Below are 16,178 nucleotides of genomic sequence, written 5' to 3'. Positions count from 1 at the left end.
AGATTACTCTGAAAAACAGACTGGAAGCTTCAAACTCAATCAGCATGACAAAAGGAGGTTGGTGCTTGGAATCATTGTTCTTCCTTTGTCAACCTTGGTTACCTGCAATGAAACACGTGCCATCATCATTGCTTTGCACAAAAAGGGCTTCACAGGCAAGGATATTGCTGCCAGTAAGATTGCACCTAAATCAACCATTTATCGGATCATCAAGAACTTCAAGGAGAGCGGTTCAATTGTTGTGAAGAGGCTTCAGGGCGCCCAAGAAAGTCCAGCAAGCGCCAGGACCGTCTCCTAAAGTTGATTCAGCTGCAGGATCGGGGCACCGCCAGTACAGAGCTTACTCAGGAATGAGAGCAGGCAGGTGTGAGTGCATCTGCACGCACAGTGAGGCAAAGACTTTTGGAGGATGGCCTGGTGTCAAGAAAGGCAGCAAAGAAGCCACTTCTCTCCAGGAAAAACATCAGGGACAGACTGACATTCTGCAAAAGGTACAGGGATTGGACTGCTGAGGACTGGGATAAAGTCATTCTCTGATGAATCCCCCTTTCCGATTGTCAAGGTGAGAGCTACCATCAGTCCTGTGTCATGCCAACAGTAAAGCATCCTGAGACCATTCATATGTGGGGTTGCTTCTCAGCCAAGGGAGTGGGCTCACTCACAATTTTCCCTAAGAACACAGCCATGAATAAAGAATGGTACCAACACATCCTCAAAGAGCAACTTCTCCAAACCATCCAGGAACAGTTTGGTGACGAACAATGCCTTTTCCAGCATGATGGAGCACCTTGCCATAAGGCAAAAGTGATAACTAAGTGGCTCGGGGAACAAAACATCGACATTTTGGGTCTATGGCCAGGAAACCCAGACCTTAATCCCATTGAGAACTTGTGGTCAATCCTCAAAAGGCGGGTGGACAAACAAAACCCCACAAATTCTGACAAACTCCAAGCATTGATTATGCAAGAATGGGCTGCCATCAGTCAGGATGTGGCCCAGAAGTTAATTGACAGCATGCCAGGGTGGATTGCAGAGGTCTTGAAAAAGAAGGGTCAACACTGACTCTTTGCATCAACTTCATGTAATTGTCAATAAAAGCCTTTGACACTTATGAAATGCTTGTAATTATACTTCAGTATTCCATAGTAACATCTGACAAAAATATCTAAAGACACAGAAACAGCAAACTTTGTGGAAATTAATATTTGTGCCATTCTCAAAACTTTTGGCCATGACTGTACTGTAACAAATTCACAACTACCTTATACACACAAATGTAAAGGGATGAATATAATATGTACATATATATATAAACAGAATACAGTATATACATATGACATGAGTAACGTAGGATATGTAAACATTATTAAAGTGGCATTATTTAAAGTGACTAGTGATACCTTTATTAAGTCCATTTATTTAAGTGGCCAGAGATTTGAGTCTGTATGTTGGCAGCAGCCTCTATGTTAGTGACGGCTGTTTAACAGTCTGATGGCCTTGAGATAGAAGCTGTTTTTCAGTCTCTCGGTCCCAACTTTGATGCATCTGTACTGACCTCACCTTCTAGATATTAGCGGGGTGAACAGGCAGTGGGCTCGGGTGGTTGTTGTCCTTGATGTTTTTGACCTTCCTGTGACATCGGGTGCTGTAGGTGTCCTGGAGGGCAGGTAGTTTGCCCCCGGTGATGCGTTGGGTAGACCACACTACCCTCTGTAGAGCCTTACGGCAATTGCACTGCCCTCAACCGCACCAGTGATACAGCCCGACAGGATACTCTCGATTCTCGATTGTGCATCTGTAAAGGTTTGTGAGTGTTTTAGATGACAAGCCAAATTTCTTCAGCCTCCTGAGGTTGAAGAGGTGCTGTTGCGCCTTCTTCACCACGCTGTCTGTGTGGGTGGACCATTTCAGTTTGTCCGTGATGTGTACGCCGATGAACTTAAAACTTTCCATGTGGATGGGGGGGGGTGCTCCCTCGGCTGTTTCCTGAAGTCCACCATCATCTCCTTTGTTTTGTTGACGTTGAGTGAGAGGTTATTTTCCTGACACCACACTCCAAGGGCCCTCACCTCCTCCCTGTAGGCCGTCTCGTTGTTGGTAATCAGGCCTACCGCTGTAATGTCGATAATGTCAAAAGCTGCACTGAAGTCTAACAAGACAGCTCCCACAATCTTTTTATCATACATTTCTCTCAGCCAATCAGTCATTTGTGTAAGTGCCATGCTTGTTGAATGTCCTTCCCTATAAGCGTGCTGAAAGTCCTGTCAATTTGTTTACTAAGGGTTGGTAACAGGCTGATTGGTCGGCTATTTGAGCCAGTAAAGGGGGCTTTACTTTTCTTGAGTAGCGGAAAGACTTTTGCTTCCCTCCAGGCCTGAGGGCATACACTTTCTAGTAGGCTTAAAATTGAAGATGCAATCTGGTTTCCGAACTGGTCAAGGTCCTAAACGATATCATAATCGCCATCGATAAAAGACATTATTGTGCAGCCGTCTTCCTCGACCTGATAAGGCTTTCGACTCTGTCAATCACTGCATTCTTATCGGCAGACTCAATAGCCTTTGTTTCTCAAATGACTGCCTCGCCTGGTTCACCAACTACTTCTCAGAGTTCAGTGTGTCAAATCGGAGGGCCTGTTGTCTGGACCTCTGGCAGTCTCTATGGGGGTGCCATAGGGTTCAATTCTCGGGCCGACTCTTTTCTCTGTATATATCAATGATGTCGCTCTTGCTGCTGGTGATTCTCTGATCCACCTCTATGCAGACGACACCATTCAGTATACTTCTGGCCTTTCTTTGGACACTGTGTTTTAACAAACCTCCAAATGAGCGTCAATGCCATAAAACACTCTTTCCGTGTTTTTATTTACTTTTCTGCTCTTTTGCACACCAGTATCTCTACTTGCACATCATCATCTGCCCATTTATCACTCCAGTGTTAATCTGCCATTGTAATTCTTCGCTACTATGGCCTATTTATTGCCTACCTCCTCACGCCTTTTGCAAACACTGTATATAGACTTTCTGTTTTTCTACTGTGTCATTGACTTGTTTATTGTGTTATTGGCTTGTTTATTGTTTATTCCATGTGTAACTCTGTGTTGTCTGTCACACTGCTTTGCTTTATCTTGGCCAAGTCGCAGTTGTAAATGAGAACTTGTTCTCAACTGGCCTACCTGGTTAAATAAAACGGTGAAAAAAAATATGGCAAATAGGAGTGGGAATATCATCTGCTATTATCCTCAGTCATTTTCCAAGTTGTCAGACCCTGGTGGCTTGTCATTGTTGATAGACAATCATTTTTTCACTTCTTCCACACTCACTTTATGGAATTCAAAATTACAGTGCTTGTCTTTCCTAATTTAAATCAGTTATACTTGAATGTGTAGTGTCAGCGTTTGTTGCTGGCACGTCATTCCTAAATTGGCTAATCTTGCCAATGAAAACGTCATTGGCAATATCAGTGGGTTTTGTGAAGAATGAGCCAGCCATCTGATTCAATGAATGGAGCAGAGTTTGCCTTTTTGCCCAACATTTCATTTAAGGTGCTCCAAAGCTTATTACTATCATTCATCTTTGTTTCATATTAGTTTCTTCTTTTTACTCAGTTTAGTCACATGATTTCTCCATTTTCACTAAGTTGGTCAATCGGCTGTGCAGCCAGACTTGCCATTCCTTTTGCCTCATCCCTCTCAACCATACCGTTTTTCAATTCCTCAATCCAAGGGGATTTAACAGTTTTTATTTAATTTCTTAAAAATGGGTGCATGCTTCTTCGTAACTGGAATAAGCAATTTCATAAATGTGTCAAGCGCAGCGTCTGGTTGCTCCTCATTACAAACCACAAATATTCTTTACATCAACATAGGAATCACTACAATACGTCTTGTTTGACCTCATACACTATTAGGCCCAGTCTTTGGAACTTTGGTTTTCCTAGATATGGCTATTATATTGTGATCACTACATCCTATGGATTTGGATATTGCTTTAAAGTAAATTCCTGCAGCATTAGTGAAGATGTGATCAATACATGTTGATGATTTTATTCCGGTGCTGTTTGTAACTACCCTGGTAGGTTGACTGATAACCTAAACCAGGTTGCAGGCACGGGTTAGTTTGAAACTTTTTCTTGAGTAGGCAGCTTGATGAAAGTCAATATTTAAAAATCACCCACAAAGTATACCTCTCTGTTGAGATCACATATATTATCATACATATTATCCAGATACGGACTGTCAGCACTTGGTGGTCTATAGCAGCTTCCCACAAGAATGGGCTTTAGGTGAGGCAGATGAACCTGTAGCCATATTACGTCAACAGTATTTAACATGAGATCCTCAAAGCTTTACAGGTATGTGGTTCTGAATATAAAACTGCAACACCTCCATCATTGGCATTTCTGTAGATGTTATAGCCATGTATTGCTACCACTGTATCAAAGTGTGTTTCAGAGATAGAATATTGTTTCTTAGGCTACATATGTGGGCTATTTTTATAACTTTTCTGGGATGCTTGATTGTTTTCATTGCTTTAATGGGAAGCTTAGCATAAGTAGACATGCTCATGTTATTTATGTTTGAGCTGATAGTGCAGGGTGAGCTGCACACAGTGGACTTCCTACTAGGGCACACCGTCTCAGTGCTAACAGTATAACTGCTTCATAGGTACATGATTTCTGCCTACAATAGCTGTAGGATCAACAGAGGCATTCAAGGCAATTAGAGGGACACATTAAGTTACTTGCATTGTGTCTGCCAACGCCCCTTGGATAATGTACATTCGCTGAAGCATTATGACAACTCTGCTACACAATGGTAGGGATTATCTGAGCAAGGCTTGGGCACATCCAGACCAGTAGCTTTCCAGGATGAGGATTGACCACCCCTAGTATAAATGAAGGACAGGAGACAAAAGGGAGACCACTATAGAGTATTGAGGTGGGTCCTGGGTTCCTACCTTGAGGAAGGGGATGACTTCAGTCATTATGGCCTTAATCTGTCTGTCCAGCTGCTGGGTGTCGATCTGGGGACAGTGGACATCACCTGACCAGACTCCCGCACCTTTACACACACACACACACACACACAAACACACACACACATTATCTCCCATCTGAGGTCTGTGTTTTGTAAGCTGGCACCAAGAGAAATCGAAACAGCTCAGCACACCATTGCCACATCCCATTTGTCTTTACTAAGTGTGTGAGGGCGCGACTGCACACATCAAGGACTCTACATGAGACCGCAGACAGCCAAAGTGCTTTGCATTTGGAAACATGTGTGGGAGTGTTCACACCCGCCGACCGCAACACCGGAGAGTGGGACGAAGCACATGGCTTTGGGGAGCAAGCGTTACGAATTTCTACCAGAGATAGAGAGCTGTAGAACAGAGAGAAGTCGAGAGAGAGAGATGTGTACCTTCCAGCAGCTGAGCAGCACTAGCAGAAGAGTTAGCAGAGGCCTCAGAGGCAGTAGCAGCGGTGGTGTTGGGGCTAAACTCAGCCTTGAGCTTCATGCGCTCGTACTCCCTCATCCTGGCTAGAGCCTTGTCTAAGTGGATCACTGTGTTACCTGGCAGTACAGCATAGCAAGTGGCAGGAGAGGGGAGGGAGAGAGAGCGCAAGAGAACACAAGATAAGGATATTAGAAGAGCAATGCGGGATAAACTCAACTGGCCACAAGCTGAAGTTATTTAACCTAATATGCTGTATTTTAGAGCATGTATTTCTTTTTACCTAAGTCGTCGTTAGCGAACGGCTCCAGGTTGGAGGTGGTGGACAGGGTGCTCTCGTTGTCTACCGATTCTGCGTCGTTCCGCCTCTTAATTGGGACGTGATGCTTGATGATCCGGATGTTCTTCTCCGACACATCCTGAGAGAGGTAAAAAGGGAATTCAGTCACACACCACTCACCCATGGGGGATAACAAACACAATTTAGAGAGAAAATTGTTTTTTTTCAATCCTAAACGAGAACCCATTCATCCTTCATTGTCCGAATGAGGAAGAGAGGGGGGAGAACAAAAAAAAAAACATTGATTCATTGCAGAGACCGCTCTGCTAAACTCCCTTGACCGATTTTGCATCCATTCTATCTCGTGAAATTAGTGAGGGATGCAATAGACTAAAAACAATGGGCAGCGCATCTGCCCTTGTATCCTTTTCTCCAAACATGGGGAATCGGGCATCTCATCCATCACTGGGGAACAAAAGAGTGATTTACAAAGACAAAAGGGATTGTTATAATTTAGCGAAACATCCGGGGATATGGGCTAGAACAAAGACCTGCACAGCCACACACCTAATCTGTCCGGCAGGCAGCAACCGCAACGCTTCACTCAGACTGACGGATAGGCCTCAAGGCACAGCCTTACTGACAACTGGAGCACTCGATTTCAAAGACGAGGGGGGTGGGGGGGTGGAGAACAAAGGAGGTAGGTAGAGAGAGAAAAAGAGATGGACGGAGTGTTTAAGATGGATGAGAGTGAAATAAAAATAGATGGACAGTGTTTAAGATGGATGGCTGGAAAGAGCGAGAGATGTTGAGAGAAAGTGAGAGGTGTCAGGAATGAGACATTGGCAAGAGCTAGAGAAAAGAGCGAGAGATAGGGAAAGCTTGAGAAGAGAAAAGAGGGAGTGGGAGATATGACAGGCAAGTGATTTAATGAGGCAGGGAAAGCTTGAGAAGAGAAAAGAGGGAGTGGGAGATATGACAGGCAAGTGATATAATGAGGAGGCAGGTGTGTGTGTGTGTAAATCCGTCTGTCTCACCCCGTCGCTGGTGGCCAGGCTCTCGCTGGGGGTGAGCTCCGACTGGGAGCCGGCTGCCCAGGCAACAGGGCCCAGGGTGGAGGCCTGGTCCTCGGCCGCACTCTTCTCCGTCAGGTGCCTGGTCACTATGTCCTGGAGGTCAACAGCAAAAAGACGTGGTTAAACATGAGAATCCAACAGCAAGGAAGAACGTTAAAGCATGAGCTGTACATTTAGAAGAAACACTGCATTCTATGCTCCTACGTGATTTATCAATATTTCGACACCTCAGGTCTTTATCAGTAGCTCCTTGTGGCTTGTATCCATTACTATGAGGTTTACCCATGGATTGTATGAAATACTATTTATAGTCTCAGAATAGGAGTGCTGGTCTATGATCAGCACTAAATCCTCATTCGTAAGTGTTTACCTCTAGGGTGTAGAGTGCCCTCTGGCGCAGGTAGTCAGTGTTGAGCAGCTGCAGCTCGTGGAAGAGCTCGATGAGGAAGTGGGGCCGCGACTCGTTCTGGGAGATGAGCGTGGCCACCTCCGAGTAGATGGTCTCCCTCAGGGCCTCGAACAGGGAGAAGTCACTGCTGGCATCTGGAGGTGTTAAAACACAAGACAGACACTCGAGAAGATGTTGTTGCAAGTATAAGAAGCAGTCATATGTGGCAGTCTATTGGGGATATATTATATATATCCATCCATCCAGTATTGCACAGGTGGCGGTGTAGTCTTTGGCTCCAGCTCTGCTGAAACATACCTTCATCAGGACCTTGATTGGCTGAATCAGATGTGTTAAGAGTAGAGTTGGAGGAAAAGCCTGCACACCTAGTAGTTCTCTAAGAGTAATGTATCGAAGGCAATGATACTGTACAATCCAACACATTCCTAAATGTAAAAGAAAAAGCAATTGCATTTAAAAAAATGTTTTTTTAAAGCCAATTAAAATGCCAGCATATTACTGATTCAGAGGGGTTGGGGTAAATGCGGAAGACACATTTAAGTTGAATACATTCAGTTGGACAACGGACTAGGTATCCCCCTTTCAATTGTTAGCTAAGTCCATTAGATCAACCGAGAGACTCCAAGGTTACACTAAGGTTGGGATCTTGTTTGAGTCCGTTAAAAGTTTAACTGTATTACATGCATGAGGTGCTTGGATGACCGATATTACACAAAAGTTCAAATCAATGACAATCAGTGTTAGCTGGTGCTTACAGTGGGGGAAAAAAGTATTTGATCCCCTGCTGATTTTGTACGTTTGCCCACTTACAAAGAAATGATCAGACTTTAATTTTAATAGTAGGTTTATTTGAACAGTGAGAGACAGAATAACAAAAAAATCCAGAAAAAAAAAAGTGTCAAAAATGTTATAAAATGATTTGCATTTTAATGAGGGAAATAAGTATTTGACCCCTCTGCAAAACATGACTTAGTACTTGGTGGCAAAACACTTGTTGGCAATCACAGAGGTCAGACGTTTCTTGTAGTTGGCCACCAGGTTTGCACACATCTCAGGAGGGATTTTGTCCCACTCCTCTTTGCAGATCTTCTCCAAGTCATTAAGGTTTCGAGGCTGACGTTTGGCAACTCGAACCTTCAGCTCCCTCCACAGATTTTCTATGGGATTAAGGTCTGGAGACTGACTAGGCCACTCCAGGACCTTAAAGTGCTTCTTCTTGAGCCACTCCTTTGTTACCTTGGCCGTGTGTTTTGGGTCATTGTCATACTGGAATACCCATCCACGACCCATTTTCAATGCCCTGGCTGAGGGAAGGAGGTTCTGACCCAAGATTTGACGGTACATGGCCCCGTCCATCGTCCCTTTGATGCGGTGAAGTTGTCCTGTCCCCTTAGCAGAAAAACACCCCCAAAGCATAATGTTTCCACCTCCATGTTTGACGGTGGAGATGGTGTTCTTGGGGTCATAGGCAGCATTCCTCCTCCTTCAAACACGGTGAGTTGAGTTGATGTCAAAGAGCTCCATTTTGGTCTCATCTGACCACAACACTTTCACCAGTTGTCCTCCGAGTCATTCAGATGTTCATTGGCAAACTTCAGACGGGCATGTATATGTATTCTTGAGTTGGGGGACCTTGCTGGCGCTGCAGGATTTCAGTCCTTCACGGCGTAGTGTGGTACCAATTGTTTTCTTGGTGACTATGGTCCCAGCTGCCTTGAGATCATTGACAAGATCCTCCCGTGTAGATCTGGGCTGATTCCTCACCGTTCTCATGATCATTGCAACTCCACGAGGTGAGATCTTGCATGGAGCCCCAGGCCGAGGGAGATCGACAGTTCTTTTGTGTTTCTTCCATTTGCGAATAATCGCACCAAATGTTGTCACCTTCTGACCAAGCTGCTTGGCGATGGTCTTGTAGCCCATTCCAGCCTTGTGCAGGTCTACAATCTTGTCCCTGACATCCTTGGAGAGCTCTTTGGTCTTGGCCATGGTGGAGAGTTTGGAATCTGGTTGATTGATTGCTTCTGTGGACAGGTGTCTTTTTTACAGGTAACAAGCTGCGGTTAGGAGCACTCCCTTTAAGAGTGTGCTCCTAATCTCAGCTCATTACCTGTATAAAAGACACCTGGGAGCCAGAAATCTTTCTGATTGAGAGGGGGTCAAATACTTATTTCCCTCATTAAAATGCAAATCAATTCATAACATTTTTGACATGCATTTTTCTGGATATTTTTGTTGTTATTCTGTCTCTCACTGTTCAAATAAACCTACCATTAAAATTATAGACTGATCCTTTCTTTGTCAGTGGGCAAACGTACAAAATCAGCAGGGGATCAAATACTTTTTCCCCCCACTGTAGCTGTGTGCTAGGGGTGAGTTTACCTGGCGCTTCAGTGCATGCAATTCTGTTAGAGAGGAAAGGTGTTCTCCAAGCATAGGCTGTGAGGAAAATCAAAAAAGTAACGACATAAATAAACCAAAAATAAATAAACAAAAAGTAAAATGTGGTCACGTTACAAAAATGTGAGGACATAAAAACAATTAAACCAAGATTAAACTCAAATAACAATAATAATGAAACTGAAGATGTGAGTGGACAAGGTGTGGTGTGATCTGGTCAAGGTTTTGTACCGGAGGAGAGGTCGTTGGGCTTGTTGCCCGTCTTGGTCTTGGTGTCCAGTTTCTCCTGGGTCAGTTTGTCTAGCAGGCTCTGGTTCTGGTCCCTCTGGCGATGGGGCTGCGGCACCCTCTCCTGGACAAAGTTGGCCGTGCTGGACACGCTGTCACTCTCCACTCCTGGAGATACACAAGCAAGGAAAGTGAAACACACAAAACAAAGAGGGGAGAAAGTGTTAGATATGCAAAAAGAAACATTTACACACATATGTTTAAAAAAATACCCTATTTGTGCATTCGTCTTTTGCATAGATAGTGTTGACCAAGTCGCCTTGAGCAATACTGTTTCAGTTCTGTCTCTGAAATATTGAGGTCTTCAAATCTCTAGTATTATGTTGTAAATATATCAACAGGCAGGTGCTACACAGTCGTGGTGGTCAGTGTGAGTTACTTCCTGGCCATCCTAACTGAGCTGCCGGAAAGGAACGAAATGTCAAGTTCTAGAGAAAAAGCAGTCAATATAAATCATTACAGGTCCCTACACAGTATCCCATGTCCCCGTACCAGTGTTCTTGTGGTGTCCCTTGGCCAGCCGGGTCCTCCTCTTGGAGTTGGGCGTCTTGTCGCGGGAGGCCAGGCTTGCCTGGGCAGAGGCCTTACGTCCTGCCCTGAAGGCCTTGGTGACGATGGTGGGGTCAGCCGGGTCCGGCATGCTGCTGAAGCTCTCCTGGGAGGCCTGGTCGAAGGCCTGGGGCCGGGTGTTGTTAGCCCCTCTATGGGGTAGAGGGGAGGGGGATTCGGTGATAGGAGCTGGAGGCTGGGAGACGTTGAGCCAGCCAGATTCATGGCCACGACTGCCGGTTCCTTCATTCTGCCTCCGGGGCCTGGTGGGATGGATACAGACAGAGAAAGACAGTTGGACTAATGAAGGAAAAAAATGTGAGTAAGATAGAACTAAGTAGCAATGAAGTATGCCTTTCATTCTTTGCACACACACACACACAGGCCTGGGAAAGGCAAGGGACATCACGATACAATATTATCACGATACTTAGGTGCCAATACGATATGTATTGCGATTCTATATGTATTACGATTTGACACAGATTGTATTGCGATTTGATGTTCCAAACATATTGCTCACTATATGTCTGCTGTAGAGGGACAAGAGAAAACTAGTTTTGATCAGTCAGGAAAATGGAAGTACTGAAAGCATGTTGGCTCACTATTTAAAAAAGATGGAGAACATGCTATAGGATAAATAAATACTGGAGTTTTGGCACAGGTACAACCAACTAGCGCTAGCTAACGCTGCCTACATCGATTTTACAAATCGATACTTGGGAGTCAAACATCAGTAATAATATCATCCAAAAATATCACGATATGCAACTATTTGATTTTTTTTCGCCAATCAATCACTAACACACACACCTTTTGTCTACAGTGTTGAATGGGGAGCATTGTAGGGGCGGGGGGAAGCTCAAGTACTCTGTCTTGACTGAGGTGTTGGGATCCAGCTGCTGCTGTTGGTTGTCTGGGCTGACTTGGCCACCAGCACTCTGAGGGAACTCCCCCATAGCAGAAGGGAACAGGGGGTTGAAGTTAAACCCTGTGGAGGAGAGAAAGAAATGAAGTGAGCAGACAGAGGTATATTGTGTAGGTTAGCAGTTTTTCCATCATGAATCTGGTTCTGGAGGCAAATCTGCAGCGTGGTCACTAGCTGGCACAGCCACAAAGTAATAAAATCAGATTTTAAACCCAACCCTACTTACTAACCCTAATCTTAAACTAAGACTAAAAAGCTTTTAAATTGTATTAATTATTACAAGAGACAATTTTGACTGGCTTATTTAAGGGGAAATCGTTCAGTTCTGCCTCCAGGACAAGACTGATGACAATAAACATCAACCTGCATATATTGTAATCTGGAAAACACTTGGTTACAAACATATCAAATCAGGAATTTTTCCTACTATTCCAGTATGCCCTCTATTCTTCAATAACACTCATATGTGCAATAGCTTCTCAATTTCTAAAAGCTAACCTCTGAATTGAACTGGGTCAAGGTGACGAGTATTTAAAGAAGAGTGCCTTCTATGACATTATTACAAAAGCAATTGATACATTTTTGCACACCCAGTCCCTGAAAGAGACTGTATTTGAACACTAACTATACAAAGCATTATGAACACCTGCTCTTTCCATGACAGACTGATCAGGTGAAAGCTTTAAGGAGACAGGTTAAAGGATTTTTAAGCCTTGAGACATGGATTTTGTATGTGTGCCATTCAGAGGGTGAATGGGCAAGAATTTAAGTGCCTTTGAACGGCGAATGGTAGTAGGTGCCAAGCACACCAGTTTGTGTCAAGAAGTGCAACGCTAATGGGTTTTTCACGCTCAACAGTTTCCCGTGTGTATCAAAAATGGTCCACCACCAAAAAGGACACTCAGCCAACTTGACACAACTGTGGGACGCATTGGAGTTGACATGGGCGCCAGCATCCCTGTGGAACGCTTGACAACTTATAGAGTCAATGCCCTGACAAATTGAGGCTGTTCCTAATGTTTGGTATACACTGTGTACATTCTCATTCCTTTGAGAATTTTCACTCATACAAAACAGATATGTCATAACATCAACGAGGAAGGATCGAAAAACAATGGATGGAAGATGTATGTATAAAAGGGTGTTGGAAGGCCTACCGGAGGAGAGGGGTGAGAAGCCGGCCAGGCCGGGAGGCAGGTGGAGGGCCTGGTTGACAGAGGGGGGCATGGAGGAGATGAAGGGGAGAAAGAGACTGGTGGGGGAGAAGGGGGGACAGGCACTGCCGGAGTCCCGGGACGTGGAGCCCTGGTTCTGGGCCTGCTGACCTGACGATGAGGAGGGCGGCTGCTGCTGCTGTTGACGACGAAGCAGGTCGCTCAGCACCAGTTTCAGTCTGGGGACAAACACAGGCAAGTCAAGTGTTAAAATCTAACCACATTCTTGTATTCACAAGTCATGTTTAAACCTGATGTCATGTTCACATATACTGCATAGTCATTAAACCATGATTGGCTATGCACTTAGAGCTATAAACTAATGTAGACATGACATGCGTGTGCACCTAACAAACGAAAGCTGCAATGAATAAATGTTCAACTGAATTGTAAGGTCTGGAAAACAGACACTGATCATTTCCCTCATGCAGTACATTGAGCCAGTGACATTAACATATTAGTAAAGTATCTGGGGACTTCAGATGAGAATTAGCTACAGTATATAGCTAAAATATGGTGCAATGTTTGTTGTACAATATCTGTGTCAAATGGGGCCCGTGTGGCTTAGGTGGTAGAGCATGGTGCTTGCAACGCCAGAATTGTGGGTTCGATTCCCATGGTTGGACCAGTACGAAAAAGTATGCACACACTTACATACTGTAAGTTACTCTTGATAAGAGCATCTGCTAAATGACAAAAATGTAAATAAACCAATAGAATCCATATTTCTAGTTGATTTTTTTGTGTGTTCGGTCTACCTTTCGGCGTTGTTCTGCTGCCAGGCCAGCTGTGTGTAACACTGGCTGAGCTGGTGCATGACCAGGTGGACCTGGGGGGAGGACAGGTTGTTGGGCAGCGCGTTGTATGGTCCTGTCAGCAGGGTCTGGAGCATGTAGGACAACGTCTGGAGGGGAGAACGGGTAGGGACAAGGAAAACGGGTAGATGAGTGAGAAGAAGAGATGTAGAAAGTGTGTGTGTGTGTGTGTGTGTGTGTGGAGAGAGAAAGAAAGTTTGAAAGAGATAGAAAGAAGGAGGGGAACAAAATGGTATTCATGAACCCGTCTGTCAACTGGTTTCCCCATACAGGTTCTGACATCCAGTCAAATAGGATCTCAAGCCAACGGCTGATTTGTATAAAAGGAATAGCAGCGTTTGCATTTCCATCAGGACGACGCACGCTGGATAAATTCAAATTCAACACCATGCCCTATAGGTTAAGTGTCACCGCCACCATGCTATATCAATGACAACGTGGAGAAAATCCATTTTAGGCACCTCTAACACAAGACTGGCGTGAGTAATACATTTTCTTTATTAACTTACTTTATCGACCTTAGTGAAATGTAATAGACATTTAACAGAAAGGAAAGCGAGCAGAAATGCCAAACATTATTTGGCGGTGCCTAAAGCCTTAGGTTGCTGCTACCTTTACTGTAGGTTGGGTGAAACAGATGTCCTGACTCCAAATAGGTCAGATAAGCTTTGCAATAAATAACTTCAGCCGGACCCCCTCTCACATACAGAGGGGAGAGAAGGGAGCTGGTGGGGATAGTAAATCAAGGAGAGAACATCCCTCTCCAATGTTCACACAGTAATGTGCCTTTGTCTACACAGACATTTCCCACTGAAACGCTAACACATTCTAAAGCAAATACTGGAACAATATTTCTAACATACAACGTAGGGAATGGGCAGATGTGACCTAAAAGAACACTAATTTGGTTGTTATTTTGTGATGTCATATTTTTTTTTGTAAAGGAGCTCTGGATAAGAGCATCTGCTAAATGACGTAAATGTAAATGTAAATACTGTAACTTGAAATGCATCAGTGGTGGAAAGAGTACCCAATTGTCATACTTGAGTAAAAGTAAGGATACCTTAAAAGAAAATTACTCAAGTAAAAGTCACCCAGTAAATACTACTTGAGTAAAAGTATTTGGTTTAAAATATACTTAAGTATCAAAAGTAAATGGAATTGCTAAAATATACTTAAATTCCCAATATTAAGCAAAACAGACGGCACCATTTTCTTGTTTTGTTTACTTACGGAGAGCCAGAGGTACACTCCAACAATTTACAAACAAAGCATGTGTTCATGATGAACCAAGACAATTACACGTAAATACATTCATGATGACTTCTTATACCAAACGGGTGGCGGTTAGTGTGCAAAGTATATGATTACTGTGAGAGTAGTTTCTAAACATACCAAAGTATTATGTCCCCCTTCCCATTGTAACAAGCCGCCATATTATGTCAATCCACTAGGGACCTTTTGCTAATGTATTAAGTGTGTATGTTTATCCTGTGTTACCATTTAGTTAGCTAGTAAATAAATAATTAAACCAATGTGTAGCACTGAATCATAAGTAAGGCTGGGGCTTTTGCTGACGCAAGAGGTTACAACTGTTCAGAATGATGATATGATACAAGGTTATCATTAATACGTTGACCGTTTATGGATGTGATAATAAAAGACCCTTAGAGTTTAATTCGGGAGATGGTAACTCTTTCAAGAACCGCTCTCGTGGTGCCCCAATTCCTAATGAGTTCATTTAAAATTGGGTAACAATTAAACAGTCACTTGATTAGATAAATAACAGTCAACAGATTAATGAAAGTAAAGTCACGACACAGACCAGGCGTGAACACACAATATTACGAATATTTGAAATACTTGGTGTACTTTATTTGGCTTAGCTGGTCATGTACAATGGAAACAAACTCCTCATGTCAGGCAAGCTAAATTAACCTCAAGTACCTCCTTCGGTTTGGTGAATTCAGACATGGTTTGATACGTATTCCAAACATTTGAAATACTTGAGGCACTTAATTTAGCTTGGAAGGTACAAAGAAAACAATGGAATAGTCTGAAATGCGGGCAAATCCCTCATGCCAGACAAGCTAAAATCAATACATTCCAAAATGTTGACATGCAAGGTTCCCTTGATATAGCTTAGCTTGTCAGGTACATAGAAATCAAACTCCTCATGCCAGCTTGCCTCGTACCTGACAAGCTAAATCAGGCACGCCTCAACCATGTCAAATGTTTTAGATAAGCATATGTATTGGTGTGAGGTGACTGAAGTGTGTGCCAACTGCTATACCAACCTGCTGGTCCTGCAGTAGGGTCTGACACATGCTGGTGCTGAAGTCCAGCTGCCTCTGTAGTGTGCCCACCTGCTCCTGCCAATGGTTTGATGCCAACACAGACCCAGTGCCAGAACCCTCCTGGAAGGACAGCTCAGCCGCCCAACGCAGGTTCTCCTGGCGCCTCGCACCCCCGATGCCGCCATGGGCTTGGGACTGTTGTTGTTGTTGTTTGGCTCGAGAACGGGGAGAGGGTCGGCCACTAGCTACAGATGCAAATTGTTGGGGCGGCTTCAGAACGTTGCTGGGGAAAGAAGGGGGTGAGTGATATATTTGTATTATTGGGTGTCCAACAAGTTGTGGGTGCTGCTGTGAATGCATGACCCAATTTTCCCCCAGAACTTTCATGATGCCAATATTCAAGTTTTATTAGTCTTATAAAAACGGCCTACGTATGGTCATCATCCAACAAAGTGCTTACTTGCAGGTT

At 43.9% G+C, this 16,178-nt stretch overlaps 1 protein-coding gene across 7 annotated transcripts in view; it reads right to left on the bottom strand.

Moving 5' to 3' along the window:
* The window catches only part of LOC115202126 (pericentriolar material 1 protein), a 47,215-nt gene that overhangs the window by 8,011 nt on the left and 23,026 nt on the right, over positions 1 to 16,178 (bottom strand). For 5 of the 7 annotated variants that reach the window (XM_029766036.1, XM_029766034.1, XM_029766038.1 and 2 more), the window contains exons 19-30: positions 15,710 to 15,992; positions 13,356 to 13,501; positions 12,541 to 12,776; positions 11,269 to 11,446; positions 10,399 to 10,718; positions 9,850 to 10,014; positions 9,601 to 9,657; positions 7,180 to 7,352; positions 6,771 to 6,902; positions 5,737 to 5,872; positions 5,420 to 5,572; positions 4,959 to 5,062 (exon numbers count right to left, since the gene is read on the bottom strand). In XM_029766036.1, coding sequence (XP_029621896.1) covers positions 4,959 to 5,062; positions 5,420 to 5,572; positions 5,737 to 5,872; positions 6,771 to 6,902; positions 7,180 to 7,352; positions 9,601 to 9,657; positions 9,850 to 10,014; positions 10,399 to 10,718; positions 11,269 to 11,446; positions 12,541 to 12,776; positions 13,356 to 13,501; positions 15,710 to 15,992 — 2,083 coding nt within the window. The remainder of the gene's footprint in view (positions 1 to 4,958; positions 5,063 to 5,419; positions 5,573 to 5,736; positions 5,873 to 6,770; positions 6,903 to 7,179; positions 7,353 to 9,600; positions 9,658 to 9,849; positions 10,015 to 10,398; positions 10,719 to 11,268; positions 11,447 to 12,540; positions 12,777 to 13,355; positions 13,502 to 15,709; positions 15,993 to 16,178) is intronic. The other 2 variants (XM_029766040.1, XM_029766039.1) reach the window with 2 other exon arrangements.

This window comes from Salmo trutta, chromosome 11, assembly GCF_901001165.1.
Source record: "Salmo trutta chromosome 11, fSalTru1.1, whole genome shotgun sequence".
Taxonomy (NCBI): Eukaryota; Metazoa; Chordata; class Actinopteri; order Salmoniformes; family Salmonidae; genus Salmo; species Salmo trutta.
This window is presented reverse-complemented; position numbering and strand designations above follow the sequence as displayed.